The sequence below is a fragment of the Lutra lutra genome, chromosome 4 (genome assembly GCF_902655055.1).
Source record: "Lutra lutra chromosome 4, mLutLut1.2, whole genome shotgun sequence".
Taxonomy (NCBI): Eukaryota; Metazoa; Chordata; class Mammalia; order Carnivora; family Mustelidae; genus Lutra; species Lutra lutra.
In genome coordinates, this window is record NC_062281.1 from 93,761,238 (window position 1) to 93,781,447 (window position 20,210).

Consider the following 20,210-nt stretch of genomic DNA (forward strand, 5'->3'; position numbering starts at 1 on the left):
TAGTATGCCATCTGGAAAATGAAACACTATTTATGAAAAATTAATTACCCAAGTAATGTTTGTGAGACAATGTTGTAAAAGCTTTTCCAAAGGCTGAATGTGTGAGGAATATTATTACCACTGCTTGGGGATCAAAGATGCCCTTCCCTCAGTCCTTCTGACCCATGGAGCAGAACTGTTTTAGGTAAAAACTGTTACCTCCAGGCCTTCTCCACAGGTCTCTATTTCCATCTAAACCCACACTTACTTGGTGGCTGTCCACGGCAAGGGCAGCCCCAAGGTCAAGACTCTGTGGTCTAGGGCAGGGCCTTATGGTCACATGCTCCTCTTCCTGGCATTGGGGCTTTTCAGGAGAACAGACCAGTTCTGTGTTCATTCTGTCGATCTCCCGGACCAGGCGTGCAAGGAGCTCTGGGCTAAGCTTGCTATTCCCATCCTTGCTGCTCAGCACAAGCTGTTCTTTGAGGAGGCTGATGATGTTGTGGGCATTCTTCAGTTTTCCCTGGAGCTTTCTGAATTCAGCCTGAAGGCTATTCTCATTCAGACCCCCTCTGGCTACCACAGTTTCCACTGCTACCTCGCCCTTCTCCTTGTCTTCCTCGATCTCCCATCCGTCAGACATTGCTTCTCCCATCTGCTCTTTCAGCTCTGCATTCTCAAGGCAAAGGCTCAGCATGGTGTTCCTGCAGGAAACGCACACACACCATGAGGGGGTGGCTCCTCTCTCGGCCTCAGTTCCCGTAGCCCCCATCTCAGCCCAGCAGAGACTCAGAGACACCCCAAAGCAGGAAGCCACCTCAGAGACAGACAAGGGCTCCCTTATTGGATAGACTCAGGAGGAGAGACTCCCGCATTACCACAGCTACTTGGTGGGAACACAGTCCCTAAAAATCTTGGACTCAACACACATGATCTAGTTGTCTTTACCCTGGTCATCTAGCCTCATGTTCTTTTTTTTTTTTTAATATTTTATTTATTTGAGATAGAGAATGAGAGCATAAGTAGTGGCAGAGGCAGAAGGAGAGGAAGAGGGAGACGCAGGTTCCCCACTGAGCAGGGAGCCAGATGCAGGACTTGATCCCAGAACCTGGGATCATGGCCCAAGTCAAAAGCAGATGCTGAGCCAACTGAGCTACCCAGGCACCCGCTCAGCCTCATGTTCTACTTTTCACTGGTCTCTAGAATAAACAACGGTACTTAAAGTGTTAAGAAAAAAAAGAATAAGAAAGACCTTTCCTGGGACAAATTTATTATGGCTTCTACAATTCTATTAATTATCATTGGTCAGTTTTCAACCAGTGGATGAGAAATTGGGACTTAGGAAAACAAGAAATAAATAATACCAATCAGAACTACCATCAAATGTACTTCTGTAATTATTTGCTTTACGTCTGGCTCTTTCAACAGATCATCTTCATGAGGTCAGGGACTCTTCCTGTCCTATTCACCCTGTATCCCCAGAGCCTTCATAGTGCCTGCCACATAAAACATGCATAGTTGTAGAAGACATAAAATGGATAAACAACTAATTTTCACCAAGACATTCTAGACTCCATCCGTTCTTCACACTGAACCCTTTGCCAGGGTTGGATGGAAGTGTTAAAAAAAAAACAACAACATAATTGCTTTAACAAGGCAATTCATTTAAATAAGCAGTTTGCTTAACCTCTTTGAGCCTCAGTCTCCTGTTACATAAAATAAGGATAACTCATACCTAGTAGAGCTACTGGATGCTTAAATGGAATTGCATATATGCTCTAATCAGTTCAGGGTCTACAACAGAGGAGTCATTTTATTCTGCTATACCAGCTGCAGACCTGAAAAGTACTAACATCAGAATTCTATGAGGTACTTGTAAAAAAACAAAACAAACAACAACAACAAAAACCCACAACTTTAGAGCTAAGGCCTATGGATCTACATTTTAGTTAAGTCCTGCAGGTGATCCGAAAGCACACTATTTTGAGAACTGCTGACTAGAAGAGGAATGGGAAACTAGTAATTCACACCCGAAGAATTAGCAGTTGGCTCTCCCCTTAGATTGAGTTTTTTAGAATCCCGAACTGGCTGGCTCAGTCAGGAGAGCATGTGACTCTTGATCTCAAGGTTATGAGTTCAAGCCCCACGGTGAGCAGAGAGATTACTTAAACAACTTATGCTTTCACTTAAGTAGAATTTCACTTCAGTAGAAAGAAATATCATGGGGGCACTTGGATGACTCAGTCGGTTAAGCACCCGACTCTTGATTTCAGCTCAGGTCATGATCTCAGGGCTGCGAGACTGAGCCCCACATCAGGCTCTGCACCAGGTATAGAGGCTGTTCAAGATTCTCTCTCTCTTCTCCTTCCAACCCTCCACCTCCTTGTGCATACACTCTCAAACTTACTCTCTCTTTCTCTCTAAAAAAAAAAAAAAAAGAAAGAAAAGAAAAAGAAAGGGGTGTCTGGGTGGCTCAGTCCCTTAAGTGTCTGCCTTCGGCTCAGGTCATGATCCCAGGGTCCTCAGATCAAGCCCTGCATTGGGCTCCCTGCTCAACAGAGAGCCTGCTCTCCCTCCCCCTCTGCCTACTGCTCTATCTACTTGTGCTTTCTCTGTATATCTCTATCAAATAAATAAATAAAAATCTTTTTTTTTAAAAAAAGGAAGGAATATCACAATTCAGAGTAAAAGAACCAGCATGAAGGATGATCACAAGAATATTTCCAAGACTTCTAAAAAGTATATAGCATAGAAGAAAAGGCTTAGATATTAAAAATTCAGAGGCAGGGGTCTAGCCACGGATTAATATGCAACTTTGAGCAAGCTGCTAGAACATTTTAGACTGGGGTTTCTTTGACTATGAAATAAGGATTAGGCTAGATGCCAAGGTCCTCTTCAGCACTAATATTATCCTATGACTTGGGGATGTTTAAATGGCACATAATAGGCAGGGAAACTATAGGGCATGAATTAGAAATTGTACAACCGCACTGCTGTGTTCTAAACAATAGGCCCCATGATGATTATGACCCTCAGGTTGAACAAATGAATGGATTAGTCCTACATTATCAGTCTGTTCCCTAAGCATCTTTTGAAAAATGCCATGAAAAACAGAGTGGCCAGGGGCACCTGGGTGGCTCAGTCAGCTAAGTGTCTGCCATAGGCTAAGGTCATGATCCCAGGATGCTGGGATCAAACTCCGTGTCAGGCTCGCTGCTCAGCAGGGAGTCTGCTTCTCCCTCTCCTCCCCACCTGTGCTCTCTATCTCTGTCTCTCTCTCAAATAAATAAACAAAATATTTAAAAAAAAAACCACGGTGGTCAGTCTAACCAATGAATCAGCTACATACCACTTCTGTAAAGTTAACAAAACAGCAGAGATTGTTAAAAGTGCTATTCCATGATTTAGTGATTCATGCCGCTAAGAGAGAGCTGAGGGGAGCAAAGGGCCCCCTGTATACATCATCTTCCCTCAGGGACTCTTCTGGTTCCCCATGCAGCAGTGAAGCATCATGGGTAGTATGACATCCTTCAAAACGTTCCAGTCAATGCAAAAAAGCAATACCTGTCATACACCAGGAGATTTTCACTTGTGACTCTATGGCTAATAATGGGCATTATTACACGGAATTGAGACCAGATTTAAATAATTTGAATGATCACCATTATCCAATATTGAGTTTTCTCTTAAGAATTTGAAACATTAATGCACGGAGCTTGGGATGTGGATCAGGAAGCCCTAAAGCAGCACAAATGCCTTCGTTGCAGCGAGGTGAACTCCCTTGCCTGTGGTGACCTCACGATGGGCAGCGACCACCTCCTCTGGGTGGTGTCCTACCTGATGTGGGCCACAGAGGAGAATCCTGCTTCCTCAATTTGAGCCTTTAGCTCTTTCAGTTCCCCCTCAGCTCTCCTCTTCTCCTCTAAGTGTTGGAGGATCTCGGCCCTCAGGTGGAGCATTTCCTCCTGAAGACCTCTGTTAATGTCCCCTCCTGCTGAGGAAGGAGGAGGAAGACATACATTCTGGGTCTCCACAGCTGCCAGGCTTTTCTCCAAGGCCACCTTGATGAGCTGAAAGAAAATCATAATTTAAAGAAGTTAGGTCGTGAGAGATGATCCAAGAGGAACATCAGATTGCAAAGGCAGCCATTAATGGGAACAAAAAAGCCCTAAAATGAGCTCGCCTTAAGGACTTCCTCAGCCATAAGGGCCCTCGAGACTGGTCTGGATGGGGAGGACATGAGAGAGCCAGTGTTCGGAACTGCCGCCATGGGCAGAAGAGCCGCATCCAGATGTGGGTGAGAAAAAAAACACAAGCCCATCATAAATAAAAACCCAATGCAAACAATTGAGGTTTACACAGGACCAGAGTGTGGATGCTGATTTCTTCTCTCCCTGGGGAACCAAATCTCCTGAGAGGCTTCTTACAAGACAGGAAACTTCCTTCATGCCACACTATCCAAGTCCTTGACTATAAAGATCTCAGCTTGAGACACCAGCTCTCAGAGCCTAAGGCCAAGCCTGCACCTCATGGCCTAAAAAGGAAGACTCAGACAGGAGGCACTCAGCCACAGGTAAAACAGCAGCTTAATTTCACTGGCAGCAGGAGAATCACACCCCATAACTACGGAGAAGTTAAAGTGAGGCCACCTGCCCACTTGTTGCTTATCACTCTTGCGCTGATGCTGACAGGCAAACTCTCTTTACAAATATAAGCACCTGAGGAGAAAACAAGGTGGAAACAACTTCCCAACACCTTTCTATGTTCCGTGGATACTCCTGAAGTTACTCTTCAGTGCGTCAACTCAAGCAGATTGTGTAGCTTTTCCTCAAAGGAGAATTTTTTAAAGACTTTCTTATTGTTCATTTTGGGTTCCTCTCCAGTTTTCCCCACACTCTTAAAAGTATAGAAACCAAAACCTGAGTATGAGAACCCACTCCGTGTATGACTAAGTATTTTTATGCAAGGGTTTCTTGTCCATCCATCCAATATTAATCTTAATACATCCCAATGCTATGTTGCTTCTTTCTCCTCTCGGTGACTGCACTTTGGGGTTCTACAACCTTCGGGTTGTAGCTTCGGGTCTATGTTGACCTCCCAATTTCCCACCTCTGTCCCACAGCTATTTTGGGCTCGTGCTGTTTCTTCTACCTGTATTAACAGTGTGGCTTGTACTTGTCACTGGTAAATTTGTTCTGGCTATCCAGAATCATTTCTCAATGATCAAAGTCTTCAAAATATTTTATGGGCATCTTCATAAATCAAGTAGTAGCCACTCGATTGGGCATGATTTGTAGAATTAATTACATGCTTTATACCTTCATTCAGGTCACAAATATATAGAACAGAACAGGGCCCAGAGTCGCTTAAATGGAACAATGACTGACAGAGCTGCTTGGCCTGGCACAAAGCCACAGACTTCTGCTCGTAATGGAGCTCGGTAAGACCTAGGCTGCATGGGTGGAGTTGATTCACAGCATGAATTTGCCAGTAGCACAGCCGTTGAGGTTGCAAAGAAAAGAATGAAGAAAGATGCATAGACACAGCTGCTCATTTCCCAGGCCTTCCTCGGGTTCTGAGCCTGACTTTTGCCTCTCTTGTTCTCCTACTGGGCTCAGTAAGGTTGGCCTATCTCCACATGTGCCACCAAGCACTTGGGACAAAATAAAGGGGGACTGGATAAAACCACTTTTGAAAATTTAGGACCTCAACCCCTCATTTAAACTATGAGATGTTACCTTTCTATATAAACCCTTTTCAACGAACTTAACTAAAATAAACATTGGCAGGGCACCTGGGTGGCTGTCAGTTAATCATCTGCCTTCAGCCTCAGGTCTTGATCTCAGTGTCCTGGGACTGAGTCCCACATTGGGCTTCCTGCTCAGTGGGGAGTCTGCTTCCCCCTCTGCCCCTGTCCCTACTTCTGCTCTCTCTCTCAAATAAATAAATAAAACCTTTAAAAATAAATAAATAAACATTACCATCAGCTTTGAATATGGGCACTTTGTTCTTTGCTAAAACCTAAGTGTTCTTTCTCTTTAAAAATAACAACTCACTTTGGGGCTTCTGGGTGGTTCAGTCGGTCAAGTGTCTGCCTTCCGCTCAGGTCATGATCCCAGGGTCCTGGGCTCAAGCTCTGCGTTGGGCTACCTGCTCAGCAGGGAGTCTGATTGTCCCTCTTCCCCTACCCCCCGCTCGTGCTCTCTCTCTCAAATAAATAAACTTTTTTAAAAAATCTCATTTTAACGATATCTTTTTTTTTAAGTGGGCTCCATACCCAGGGAGGAGCACAACATGGGGCCTGAACTCATGACCTGGAGATCAACACCTCAGCTGAGATCAAGACTAGATGCCCAACTAACTGAGCCACCCAGGTGCCCCATCTATACCTATCTATTTTTTTTAAAAGATTATTTATTTATTTGACAGAGAGAGAGAGGGGTCACAAGTAGGCAGAGAGGCAGGCAGAGGGGGAAGCAGGCTCCCTGCCGAGCAGAGAGCCCGATGCGGGGCTCGATCCCAGGACCCTGAGACCATGACCCGAGCTCAAGGCAGACGCCCAAACCACTGAGCCACCCAGGTGCCCCTATACCTATCTATTTTTAAACTGCCTTCTGAATGCATGTTATCTTTCACTGATTTAAATACACCTAGTTTCTTTAAAAATAAAAAATAAAGAACCACAGAATGTCAATACCAGAAAGGACCTGAAGGTACACCTGGTCTAATTTCCCACTTTAAAATTAGAAAATAGAGCTATGATTTGTTTCCCAGCTAATTTGGGTTCTGTGTCAGAGGAAGCTAACTTATCTTTAAAATTGAAATGTAAATGCATGAAAAATGACTCAGAATCTAGCTTTTTAATCAGTTTTTCTTGCTCATCTATGGAAAGTTGACATTTCTATATGTTTTCCCAAATAAAACCCCAGGGCTTTCAGTATGTGTGGTGTTAGTATGAATCCTTTAGGTCTATTGTTAATTATATCTCGTACAGTTTCCACCCCACTGGCCAGTTCCTAATTCATTTGTTCTATTGTTTCCATGATATAATTAAACCTCTTTTGTGTGTGCTGGGTTTCCTTTTACCCTACAGAAATTCATATGCAAGTCTGATCTCCTGTTTGAATCACATTGTTTTGTTTTTACCCTATGACATATTTCACAATGTAAATCAGTTCTCACACATGTGAAAGGCATTAATGATTTTTTTCAAGTTCTTCTCATGACATCTACTAACTTTTTTCTCCTTCATTGCATTTGATACTTGATAATTTTTTTCTGTTGCACACATTCAAATGAAGAAAGTCACTGCTTGATTCATTTCTCAGGCATTTCCTAGTTATTTATTAGAGACCTTACATTTGCTTGAGAATGGGATTTTGTGGGAGATACCTGGGGAAAATTACCAACATAGCCAGACCTGAGACTTCCAGATGTGAACGAGTCTAAAAATAAGGATGAAGCAACTTGCTTTGGCCAAAAGATAGCTCTTGCCTTGGAAGGAACACAATGTGGGATGCGTTTGTTAGGGGAAGTCTGTGTATACCTGAGGTAGGAAGGTAGCTTGGTGTTGAATAAAGTTTACCTTCCAAGGATGTGTCAAAGAGGAACTCAGAGCCTAACTGTAAGAGACTATTTCGCTGGAAACCAGCAAACACAGTTTTGAGAATCTGGACACAACAGTTATGGCAAAACAAGCTTTATTTATTTGGCAGCCAGACAGTCACGCCCTCAAACTCCAGAAAGCTGAAGTGAATTTACAATGATTTCATACAACAAAGTTCCTCCTACCCAAAACTAGACATTGATTTTCAAGGAAAGGTGATGGAAAGAAAATTATGCTTACCTAAGATATCGCCATCCAGCAGGTATATAAATTTGTCCATCATGAGCCCTATCCAAAGGCTAACAAATAATTCATTAAGTATCTCTGCCTAGCAGTAGGGCAGCCATTGCAAGGGAAATATACTTGCCCCAATGCAAAAGGTTTAGTCCAGGGTTGAACTGACCTTCTCAAAACGTCATCTGGTTATTTGCCCCATGCTAGGCTATAGGAAGGAAGGTTGAGGAAGGAATAACTTTAAAAACCAGTTTGCCTACACCTGAGAACTAGAGTGAAGGGCTCACATGACTACTCATAGTTAAGATCGTGTCAATCAGAATCTGGCTGTCTTCACATCCGTATCTCTTGTTCACTTTTTCTGGAGCTCATACTGTCCACAGCAGCAATAACCACATGACCGGCTGATACCCCAATCTAACTCTTAGAATGGACATTTGCTTATCTTGCAGATCCCTCTCTTTTCCCCAGAGTCCCTCAGTGACTTTAAGGAGTGGAAGGCAGAGGGACCTGTCCGGAGAGGCAATGCTGTACATAATTAAAGTCACAAGTATTGGTTAGGAGAACTTAGAAGAAGCTGTCCAAGCAAAAGGAGAAGTGGAATTCATGCAAGAATTTAAGGGAGAAGTAAGGGTAAGGTACGGCTAGAGCAACAAAAAGGGGATCTTGGTAGAAGGGGAAGAAATGGTGCTGAGGACGTGAGGTATCCCAGACAGCCAACTACTCGTGTCCTCAAGAGCCAAAGACTATGCCAAGTCCAGTGAGATTTGAGGAATGCTCATGTAGGTTCTTTTTGTTGGTCTCCTCTTTTTCTTATACAGGAGGTATAGAGGCAGACCCAGAGAGCCTCATTTTCCCAGCAGTTTCTCTAATAGCTCCAAGGAAGCTAAAACTGGAAAAGCCCAGCTATTTCTGCAGAAGGACAGATACCAAATGATCCACTTTCTCCTGAATAACTCAGAGACTCACAGGCACAGTCCATGTAGGAGGTGTGATTGCTAAGTGTCACTGGGCAAGGTGGAGACACACAGGAGTGCCAGTGAGTGCACTGGGATCACTGTCAGTGACTTAATCTCTGAGGTCCAAGGCATTCAACTCTTGAGCTTGTGAACTGCTGGTTACACCTTCAGTGATGGCTGTTGTGAACAGTATTTCAGCCCTGGGTACCAAGTTCTGAGGTTTGATAGGGGCTTGCTCTTGAAGTGTCACCTGCTGGTCACTGATTTGTCCCAACCTGGGTGGTCTGTCAGGTTGTCCAACAGACTTCTGTTTTGTGTAACGAGATTTCACCAAGACAGATCCCTGCTTTGGAAGCATTTCCGATCCTCTTGGAGGTTCTCAGCACTTTCCTGAAGTGGGTCTTAGGCCTGCCACCTCCCCCAGCAGCCCTCCGATGAATTCCTGTCTTCTGTGGTGTGTTTCAGGTACAAAAACCCAAAAGGGGAACTGTCCATGGTCTTGTTGTAAGTAAACATTCTTCTGAAGCTAGAGCTATATAGGTGGTACATAGGAGCAAAGGTGGGAAGGAGGAGCAAGAGATAGAAGGAGGCGGGGGAGAAAAGGTGGATTGGAGAGAAAAGTGGAGTGAGGATAGGGGTTGGCTGGCAACGTGGCTGGGAAGATCAGGGAGGGCGGAAAGAAGACTGGGAAGTGGTTTTTATAAAAAGGTAGCTTCTTACTCTAGGCTTACAAGGCCTCTAGGAGACTACCAGACCCCAAAGGGCTATGAGCCTGCCACCCTGGGAACCCAGAACCTGACTTGGACTTACTTGCTGGTTACTGTGTGCAGCTTCCTCCTCGATGCTGTCTGTGAACTCAGTGCTAGCATCTTCAGTATCATCCCCTGCAGCTGCACCTGGAAGTGAGTCCAGAAGAGAAAGGTGATTCCCTTCACAGGTGGCTTTCAGACAGCAGCTAAAATTACACTTTTTGCCATCTGCCTCTGATTTCTTCCTTTCCCCATATGCATGGACCCCTGGCCAGCAGGGCTGAAGGCAGAACCACTGTACCAAATCTGCAGAAAAGACTTATATCACTGATATTTTCTAATATTTAAGCTTAAGCCTTAAAACATTCACTGACTTTGACTGCACAGACCTGTACCTAAGGAGCTGGCTGTTAGATAGAGTGGTTACCCCCTCACCTATTTCCAGAAATCCTGAACTATTTCCTGTCCTGCCAACCTGGCTATGTAACAACTTTGTCTTTTGAAACATGGGCCCAACATGACTAACTTTTTCCCACCATCAAGTATTGAGAAGGTCCCTGATTTCCTAGGGATTAAGGGAGACCTGCTTTTCTCATCCTTTTCCATCTCTGGGATCATGGAGTGACCATACCTCTGAGGAATACCCCTCTGGGGGCTGTGTATTCTACAGAAGCTCAGGACCAGTCAAGACTCAAGGTACAGAATAGTTTTGGTGTTTCCTAATTCCTTCCTTTATCCTCCCCTTCTCTCTCAAACTCTTGTTCAATGCCCCCAGCATCTTTTGCCTGAAGGGTTTCTTATAGCTCTTCTACTTCCAAGTGAGTTTTAATACATTCTTTTGTTTTTTAAAGATGGACACAGTCATCCGAGGACACAAACATCCATGTCTTGCACTAAGGGAGGAACAATAGCTGCAGTTTGTGGTCTGGGCAAAGATCTGAAACACGGTTGACTAATAGAACTTTTTGTAATTCTATGCATGTGCTGCCCAATATAGTAGACACATGTGGTTACTGAGCACTCAAAATGGGCTAAGGTGATTGAGGAACTAATTTTTTTTTTTATTTAATTCAAATTTAAATTCAGCTAGGCACACAGGGCTCATGGACACCATATTGGACCGAACAAAGCTGGGGCATTTCTTCCTCTCCATATCTGTTATAATAAAAGACTGTCCATACAATTTTAGATTAAGACTTGTGGCCCACATTACTGATTTCTTCTGAAGTGGGAGAATTTATGATGGTTAATTCATTTTAACACCAAAGAAAATCTACCATAACACCCCCCGTGTCTACATAACAGGTCTTATAGAAACTGCCTAAGGTAGAGAAACCTGAGATGTCATTCTGATTCTGGCCTCAGCAGCCAACCTATTTAAAACTCCTCTTATGGCCACCGAGTAACCTGTGCCTAAAAGAGATTAGGTGGTTTGTCCACGGTTACACAGATAGTCCTGACAAGAGCTGTGCCAAGAAGTCAGGTCTCCAGACTTTCAGACAGAGGCAACTCACTGCTCCTTCTGGTGACAAATCAGCTCTTTATCTTTGCTTCTTCCTCCAAGACCAAAGAACTTGCTCCTGAGCTCAGACATCCATGGATAAATAATGAGCATTCACTATCCTCTCTGCAGATAAGGTGAACAGGAACATCTCACACCTTCATTCCATCTCTTGTCATCGGCAAGTTCATGCCAGAGTATTTGCAATGATCAAGGCCAATCTTATTAAAGTACTAAAAGGTAGTAAGTATGTTGCCCTAACAACCTAATCTTATGACTCATTCCATGAATGTTGTATTAACGTTGGACCAAGTTCCTGTGCCCTGTTCAATAATGTCCTACCTACAAGAGGTAACTCCACCACTCAGATTGTTAGGGATTCCTTGACAAAATGTTGCACAAGAGGGATTTCCAATACTTACTCTTTCAAACCAGCCCCAGAACCATCTCATTCACAATAGTAGCTGCAGAGAAATGGATGAAGATACTCCCTAAGCTCTGGCAACTCACTGAAATCCAGGATGCTAATTCACTTGTGGGCATCCATATCTTACTATGCTTATTTTGGAAAATCATTCCCTGTACAACAGTAGAGATCAGAATCTTTTATTTTTTCCTTGTAAAGGAAATGACTGTCCCACTCAATGACAGATTAAGAAAACATGGTTCTCACATTGTTTCTCCTCTGAGCTTCGGGCTATAGAATGTTCCTGTGGTTGAAGAAAGCTCAGCTGGATGAGTTGAACTCATCTCCATTGTTATTCTTGGGGGCTTGTGTGGCCATGCTGCCCCACATCCCAGGGGGATTCCTGGGCTAGGCTGCAGGAGTAAGGTTGAGGGACAATTGGAAAAAGTGACTGTCACTGGTCTTGAAGGCTTTCATCTCACATGTTCTGTCCTCCACTTACCTTTGTTGGCCTTTCTGATGCCATGCCTGCATTTTTAGGTAATGTTCTCTCTGTAATTCACTCAGGGTCACAATACCACGGTTTTGACTTCATCAGGAGTTAAAAGGAGACAAAGTAAGCATGCCCATTTCATCCCAACGTTCTACTACATAGGAGTTTTGCTTTCCTTATTTATTTTTAGCTAGTTTAGTCTGCTGTAGTTCTTTAGAATAGCTTCAACAGTTGGTCAGCCTTTTACCAATTTGAATTAGAATGCTGAAGGCTGTGGGGGGAGGGGGCTAGAATAAAGGTGGAAAAGTTTTATAGAAAAAATTGAAATGAGTAAGTTATTCCACATAAAACCCTGTAGGTTTACACTAGACACCTTTGTTATCATTTTTTTTAATCAATGACAATAATTTCTCTTTTTTGAGGGACTATCCTTTTCTAAGCTTTTACAAGGCAACAAAACGCTATCTTCTGAACTAACTGGTGATGTTCTAAATTTCTGATTTAAATCTACTATACTTTATATTGGTGCACCTACTGCTTATTATTTGAGATACTCTGAAAAGTAAGAGTCTGTCGTTTCAAATTTAACTTTCTTTTCCAGGTTTTATATCCAGGTTAAGTTTTACACGTTAGAAGAAATTTCATTAAACTTTTTTATTTGAGGCTTTGATGGCGGTTCCCAAATTGTGGTTTGTGCAAATTTCTACACTCAGACCCATATATGTAATGGAGGGCGTGCCCCAAACTCCCTTTTAGATTTAGAAAATTATTCTCCACCAGCTGACTTGATAAAGTACACAGAAATAAAATACTGTAAATCCTTGTGTGAAAATCTAAGTGTCATGCACATGTAATTCTTTTAATCATTGAAACAGAAATGGATAGTTTTGTGATTTTAAAATTGAGGATGGCATTAATTATTAAGAATATGGACCCTGGAGCCCAACTGTCTGGGTTTGGTTTCTGCTTCTGTCATTAGTACTGTGACCTTAGGCAAGCCACAACCTTTCTGTAACTCAGTTTCCTTACTTACTAAGTAGGGGAAACAGTGATATCCACTCCATACAGTTGTTCATTAGTGAACTTCAAAGGATTTGTTGTGTTTGAAGTGCTTAGAACAGTGTTTGGCATACAGTGTATATGCACTAAATATTGCCTTTAAGCATTATTATCACTGGTAAACTGACATGGTCTGTGGGCTGAAAAAAGGTGGCCACAGAACCTAAGTGTAATCTGCAGAGATAAATTTTATACTTAATGTTATAACTGGATGATCTTGATTGCACTTATCTGCACTTCCTTACTTATGAATTTCTGTTTCCCCCAATGGAAGGCTTGAAGTAATACTTTTGGTCTCTCCCCTTCACAGGACAGTTGAAAAAACAGAGTTGTCAGTAAAGTAGGATGAATTCCTTTGGACAGGTGCTTTACAAATAGGATTCATCATTATTACATTATAACTGCCTTAAAACTCCATCATGTGTGAATAAGCCTTAGAGGAAAAATCAAGGACTGTTAATTATTCAGTAATGAGCCCAAACTGGGTTATGACAAGACCATTTTCTCTAAATTCTACTCTACAGTCATTATTGTTTCCCCTTTAAGCTATTTATATTCAACCAACAGAAAAGGAGTGGTATATCCCATGTAGTTACTCAGAACGTAGCAGAAATCCTATTTGACTAATTTTGAAAGGGGATTCAAAGAACAAAAACTGTACAGCATGAGTAAGCATGCGGTGCCAAGCCCCTGGCTGGTCTTCCCCTGAGCACCAGGCTCTCATACCAGATGCTCTCGGACATCTCACCTTCACTCTTAGGCACCTGCCATGTGCTCATTATTATGAGAACTCGTCCATGTTCATGTCATGAGCCAACTAACTGTCCCTGACTTAAGTATGATGATGCTGTATGACAGAATCCAACAGAAAAGGTCTCCGTCAAACTCAGCATCCATTCCCTTCAGGACCAAAAAAGAACTTTAAGGTTTCATATAGTCCTCCATAAGCTTCTGCTGAGAAGTAGAAGTCTTCCACTAGACAGATTCTGCTCATGGGACAGAAGTAGCTAGGAAAGAAAACTGGTGTCTGCGGCCAAACCCCTGCTGTCTGCCGAGCCCCTTTACCATGTAGCTTGGTCTATAGATGGCAAGACCTCTCATGCAGCTTTCCAGCTTGTACTTTATTCAGAAAGCAATTTTCCAAGGGACTTATAATTCTGTAATGTCAAGGAGTTCCTCCTGCTCATGGTTTCTTTTCTTTTCCTCAAAGAACACAAGCAGCAGGCCTTTCCAGGAACATTTAGGGGAGGAGCACCACCCACCATTAAAAGCTGACTCCTCACACATCCATCCTGCTTACTACTGCTCTCCTTCAGCAAGGAGAAAAAAGAAAGAGTTTTTAAGGGAAAGGAGTTCATTTCACATTTTGGGGGGAAATGAAATGCTGTTTCTTTAGTCTCACTTCCTTGAGAGAAGAACAATCCAGGTTTCTTCCTTTTCCCTCCTCTAGTTAAATAAATCACAAAAGCATTCACTCATTCCAGAGCCTTAACTTTGACTTGGATTTTTAATACTGATTCTCCTATAAGGAAACAAACAAAAAAGACATGAGCTTTCTCTACTTCTCTTCACATCCATCTTTTCAAGAATGAAACCAAATGGTTACTGTTTGGCCTTTGATACTTTTATTGGATCAGTAACAATTTTCTGTGTCTCAACTAAAGTAGCTGAAATTCTAATACTTATGTATTAAAAAGAACACTCTCCACTTCAGCACAAATGTTAACACAGTTTAACATTGAGAGAAACGAATTTCCAGAGGAAAATATACAGCTTATTCGGGTGGGAATTCGGGTCCTATAAATAATCTAACACCAAGTTATTGGACATTTAACATGTCACTTCCTTCTTCATTTAAATTGTTATGAAATCGCTTTACTTTTTCTCAACAGCCCTACAATCAAAATTTTAAGTGATAGAAGTTAAACTGCTTTTATTATCAAACTGAATACTTTGTGGAAACAGAAATTCATGACTTTTAAGACATACTTGTACACACACATGCCTCTAAAGTTTACAGACTGAGAGGTTGGTATTTTAGAGCAATGGTTTTGGTAATTGCAAAAGGAAGCACTACAGACTTATGTTATATACTAAAAGCAAAGCTACATGCATGCACTAGACAATTATGAGTTTTTAAAGGGAACAAAGAAGCTGATTTAGCTCATCTACTTAACACTCCTGTTCTTTGTATTATTTTCTATCTAAGATTTTCTTGCCGAACTTCCGGTTATATCCTTCCAGCTTTGGCAAGAGGAAAACAGTATGATAAATAAAAAAGTTTATTTCTGGAATTTGACATTAAACAACATAAAGGGAAAGTAATGCAAAAACAATCAGTACATCGCTTTGTAAGTTTAATCATTCTTTTCTGAAATCTGGTAAAATTCATATTGTCAGCTTTACGTATTGTTTCCCTTCCACTTCTCATCCTCTACTGGAAGCAAATTACAATGCAAATTTTTTATTTGGGAAATTCGGCCTGGCTCATGTGATTACATATAAAGAAGTTGAGGACTTACCTTTTGTCAATACTCAAGCTACTTAAAAGCAACATTCCCCACAGAAAACTATGAAGTACTCATGAAAGAAATTGAGGAAGACACAAAGAAATGGAAAAATGTTCCATGCTCCTGGATTGGAAGAATAAATATTGTGAAAATGTCTATGCTACCTAAAGCAATCTACACATTTAATGCAATTCCTATCAAAGTACCATCCATTTTTTTCAAAGAAATGGAACAAATAATCCTAAAATTCATATGGAACCAGAAAAGACCTCGAATAGCCAAAGGAATATTGAAAAAGAAAGCCAAAGTTGGTGGCATCACAATTCCGGACTTCAAGCTCTATTACAAAGCTGTCATCATCAAGACAGCATGGTACTGGCACAAAAACAGACACATAGATCAATGGAACAGAACAGAGAGCCCAGAAATAGACCCTCAACTCTATGGTCAATTCATCTTCGACAAAGCAGGAAAGAATGTCCAATGGAACAAAGACAGCCTCTTCAATAAATGGTGTTGGGAAAATTGGACAGCCACATGCAGAAAAATGAAATTGGATCATTTCCTTATACCACACACGAAAATAGACTCAAAATGGATGAAGGATCTCAATGTGAGAAAGGAATCCATCAAAATCCTTGAGGAGAACACAGGCAGCAACCTCTTCGACCTCAGCCGCAGCAACATCTTCCTAGGAACATCACCAAAGGCAAGAGAAGCAAGGGCAAAAATGAACTATTGGGATTTTATCAAGATCAAAAGCTTTTGCACAGCAAAGGAAACAGTGAACAAAACCAAAAGACAACTGACAGAATGGGAGAAGATATTTGCAAATGACATATCAGATAAAGGGCTAGTGTCCAAAATCTATAAAGAATTTAGCAAACTCAACACCCAAAGAACAAATAATCCAATCAAGAAATGGGCAGAGGACATGAACAGACATTTCTGCAAAGAAGACATCCAGATGGCCAACAGACACATGAAAAAGTGCTCCATATCACTCGGCATCAGGGAAATACAAATCAAAACCACAAGGAGATATCACCTCACACCAGTCAGATTGGCTAAAATGAACAAGTCAGGAAATGACAGATGCTGGCGAGGATGCGGAGAGAGGGGAACCCTCCTACACTGTTGGTGGGAACGCAAGCTGGTGCAACCACTCTGGAAAACAGCATGGAGGTTCCTCAAAATGTTGAAAATAGAACTACCCTATGACCCAGCAATTGCACTGCTGGGTATTTACCCTAAAGATACAAACGTAGTGATCCGAAGGGGCACGTGCACCCGAATGTTTATAGCAGCAATGTCTACAATAGCCAAACTATGGAAAGAACCTAGATGTCCATCAACAGACGAATGGATAAAGAAGATGTGGTATATATACACAATGGAATACTATGCAGCCATCAAAAGAAATGAAATCTTTCCATTTGCGACGACGTGGATGGAACTAGAGGGTATCATGCTTAGCGAAATAAGTCAATCGGAGAAAGACAACTATCATATGATCTCCCTGATATGAGGGAGAGGAGATGCAACATGGGGGGTTAAGGGGGTAGGAGAAGAATAAATGTAACAAGATGGATTGGGAGGGAGACAAACCATAAGTGACTCTTAATCTCACAAAACAAACTGAGGGTTGATGGGGGGAGGGGGGTTGGGAGAGGGGGGGTGGGGTTATGGATATTGGGGAGGGTATGTGCTATGGTGAGTGCTGTGAAGTGTGTAAACCTGGCGATTCACAGACCTGTACCCCTGGGGATAAAAATATATGTTTATAAAAAATAAAATTAAAAAAAAAAGCAACATTCCTGTCTTCTAATTATAATAAAGTTGTTCAACAAAGTTATTACTCTAAATGTCTAGTGAGAAGATGTCTTAAATCCATATTCCAAAATGTTGTAAGACTCAAAAACTATTAACCTACAGAAATCACTCTGATATATTGTCCCACTCACACATTCCTTCTAATTTTTATTACCAGGTTGCTTCATATAAGCTCCGTATTCCTAGCTACTCTTCCTACAGTACCGATGGTTCTTCATGACCAAAGGGAGAAAAAAAACTCTCTAAATTTTAACTTTAAAAGAGAAAATATTCTACATGCTCAGGTCTCAAATGATGTTAGTTTCTGAAAAAGAAAGCCAATTTCATTTAATCTGTCTGTAGTACTATTTCTACAAGGACAGATGGAAAGGGGACTGTCAGGGCATGGGTTCCTACCATTTCTTCCTAGTTTCATGGGACCGATTGTCACATTTCCCTGCAGGGCACTGGCTCCAGACCTGCAGAATTACTACTGAGGCCCTAGTTGAAGAGGCAACTTGAGTTTTTCAGGGACATCAAACTCATATTTTTCATATTAAAAGGCCATGAGGGGCGCCTGGACAGCTCAGTCAGTTGGGTATCTGCCTTCAGCTCAGGTCATGAACCCAGAGTCCTGGAATCAAGCCCAAGTTGAGTCAGGTTCCCTGCTCAGTGGGGAGTCTGCATCTCCCACCCCCATCCCCCCGACTTGTGCTCTTTCTCAAATAAATAAAAATAAAAATCTTCCAAAAATTTAAATAAATAAAGGACCATGGAACCAGAAAACAACAACCTTATCCTAACAAACAGGAACTAGGGTTTGCTAATACCAGCTGTCCAAGGAAAGCTAAGGAACTCAAGTATTGTCCCTTTAAGGTTTATAGTCCAAAGGGAAGTGACCGTAGGTAAGTCAACTTTTATTCCTCAATGAAAAGAGCAATTTTTGGTATAGTCTGATCTGTTTCTCCTTTCCCTGATCAGAGAATCCTAGATCAAACTGGAAGAGAGACAGAACTAACATCAATTTTCTTGAACTGTTTTGAATCTGTGAACCAAACTTCCCAGGCCCACATACCAAATTAGCATAAATAAGCATCAAAGTGGAAGGTCTTTTAGGTTTAGTAAAGGTCTTTAATCTGTCCCAGACATCTCTTAGGTATAAACTGTGCAAGGAGAATATACTAGAGAGCCCCCCAGGAAATTTTTTGTGGCTAGGATCTAATATCCTGGAAAGGTCACAATTTTTTTAATCTTTATAGCTCTCTTACTGTATATAAAATGACACTGACAAATCTTTTTAAACTATGAAAAAAGAAGCAGAGGTACCAAAAATATGCTGCTATCCACAGTGAATGGAGAAGCAGGTGTGGGTGAGATTCAGGATAAGAGCACACCTACCAAAGCAAAAGGCTGACAATATTAAAATAGCCCAGTAGTTCCTTTCCAAAATAATAACTTGGCTAAATAGCTTACAAGAAAACAACAGGAAATCATTTACTTTTACTAGGCCCTAATAATCGTCAGACTTCTGCAACAGAAAAGCATTTAAGGGAAATACCGATCAAAAGGACTTCCATTTCACTCTTCAAATAAATCTTCCTGGAGGTCCTTTCAACTCTTCAGCTCTAAGAACTATAGACTTCATCTCCCCTGGCTCTTACAACCATTGCTTTGTATATTTGCTATGATTCAAAAAGGAAATATAAGTAAAAACAAATCTATCAATATGGATTTTTCTCAATTTCTGTGCTTCTAATTAATCATGACCTAGGTTTAATTCATTCATTTCAAGATGATTTTCTTTTTTTAATTCAAGCACAAGGTTCTACAAGCCCATGATGCTTTCTCTAAAATTACTGTAAGGCTGAAAAATGCCTGACGAAGGTAGAATAATCCAGTAAGAGAAAGGGTCTGTGCTCCTGGAGAGAGAACGGAATCATACTGTATCATGGTAAGTAGAATTCCATGAATGACGTGGCCAATGACAGCATCATCTATATGTGGGTTTATAGAAGAAAATTCATCAGAGCGGAGTTCTCTAATAAGATGCCAAATCATCACACAAAATTTTTAGACTAGCAAACTCTCTCCAGGTAAGCACTGTTGGCAAGCCTCATTCTACGACATTAGCAGCAGATTTTAGAGTATCTAGAGTATCAGGATCAACCGCTTAGTTTATCCTTTGCCACAAACATCACTTAATTATCTAAAATGTTTCCCAAGGACCAATATTAAGGGTGAGTAACTGTAGCACAAGTTAGTCTGTCTCTTCAGGATCCAAATTAGGATCAGATTTCACTTACTTTTTCCCACTAATCTATCTCAATCATTTTTCAATAGGAAGTTGAGTTTCTCAATATTCATCTAGCTGCCTTAATATTCCTAACACTTAGTAACAGTCCAAGATACCAAGTGAAATTTCTACTCTTGGAGGATGATAGAAGCAGGAGTAGTAATTAGAAATTACTGTAATCACTATAAGCCATTAGAACCCAAGAATCACCCATGGTTGAATCTTAATAGGACACTTAGAAAGCTTCCTTGGTCTATTAGCAAAATTAAGGAAAAACACTTCCTAAATGTCTTATAATCATACAGCAGACTAGTCTTTGTTGGGTTGACATTTTTGTAAGTTCAATTACCCCCTCTTTCCTTCTAGAAAATTACAGAAAGTTTTGTGCATGAAAAGTTCTCTAAAGATTAGAAGACTAGGAAAGTGGGTGGTTCTGCTTACACTTCCTATTGCTTCCTTAAATGACTCCCCACCCTAAAGGCCAAGAAAAGTGGAAAGCATTTCATTAAGAGGAAGGCTTACAGCTATCAATCTTTTGCAAAATATTTCATCAGAAAATCCCAGGGTGTTTCTCCAGTAGAACATTTTCTTCCCTGTCCACTTTGGTTT

General features: G+C 41.4%; 1 protein-coding gene across 17 annotated transcripts in view; it reads right to left on the reverse strand.

Moving 5' to 3' along the window:
- PDE4DIP (phosphodiesterase 4D interacting protein) overlaps positions 1-20,210 on the reverse strand; it is a 217,960-nt gene that overhangs the window by 33,304 nt on the left and 164,446 nt on the right. For 16 of the 17 annotated variants that reach the window (XR_007127077.1, XR_007127078.1, XM_047728748.1 and 13 more), the window contains 3 exons: positions 9,589-9,674; positions 3,817-4,049; positions 248-683 (listed from right to left, as the gene is read on the reverse strand). Coding sequence is in view for 15 of the 17 variants with exons in the window: in XM_047728748.1 (XP_047584704.1) it covers positions 248-683; positions 3,817-4,049; positions 9,589-9,674 (755 nt within the window). In the remaining 2 variants the exon portion in view is untranslated. Of the gene's footprint in view, positions 1-247; positions 684-3,816; positions 4,050-7,662; positions 9,311-9,588; positions 9,675-20,210 lie in introns of those variants that run through there. The other variant, XM_047728747.1, reaches the window with a different exon arrangement.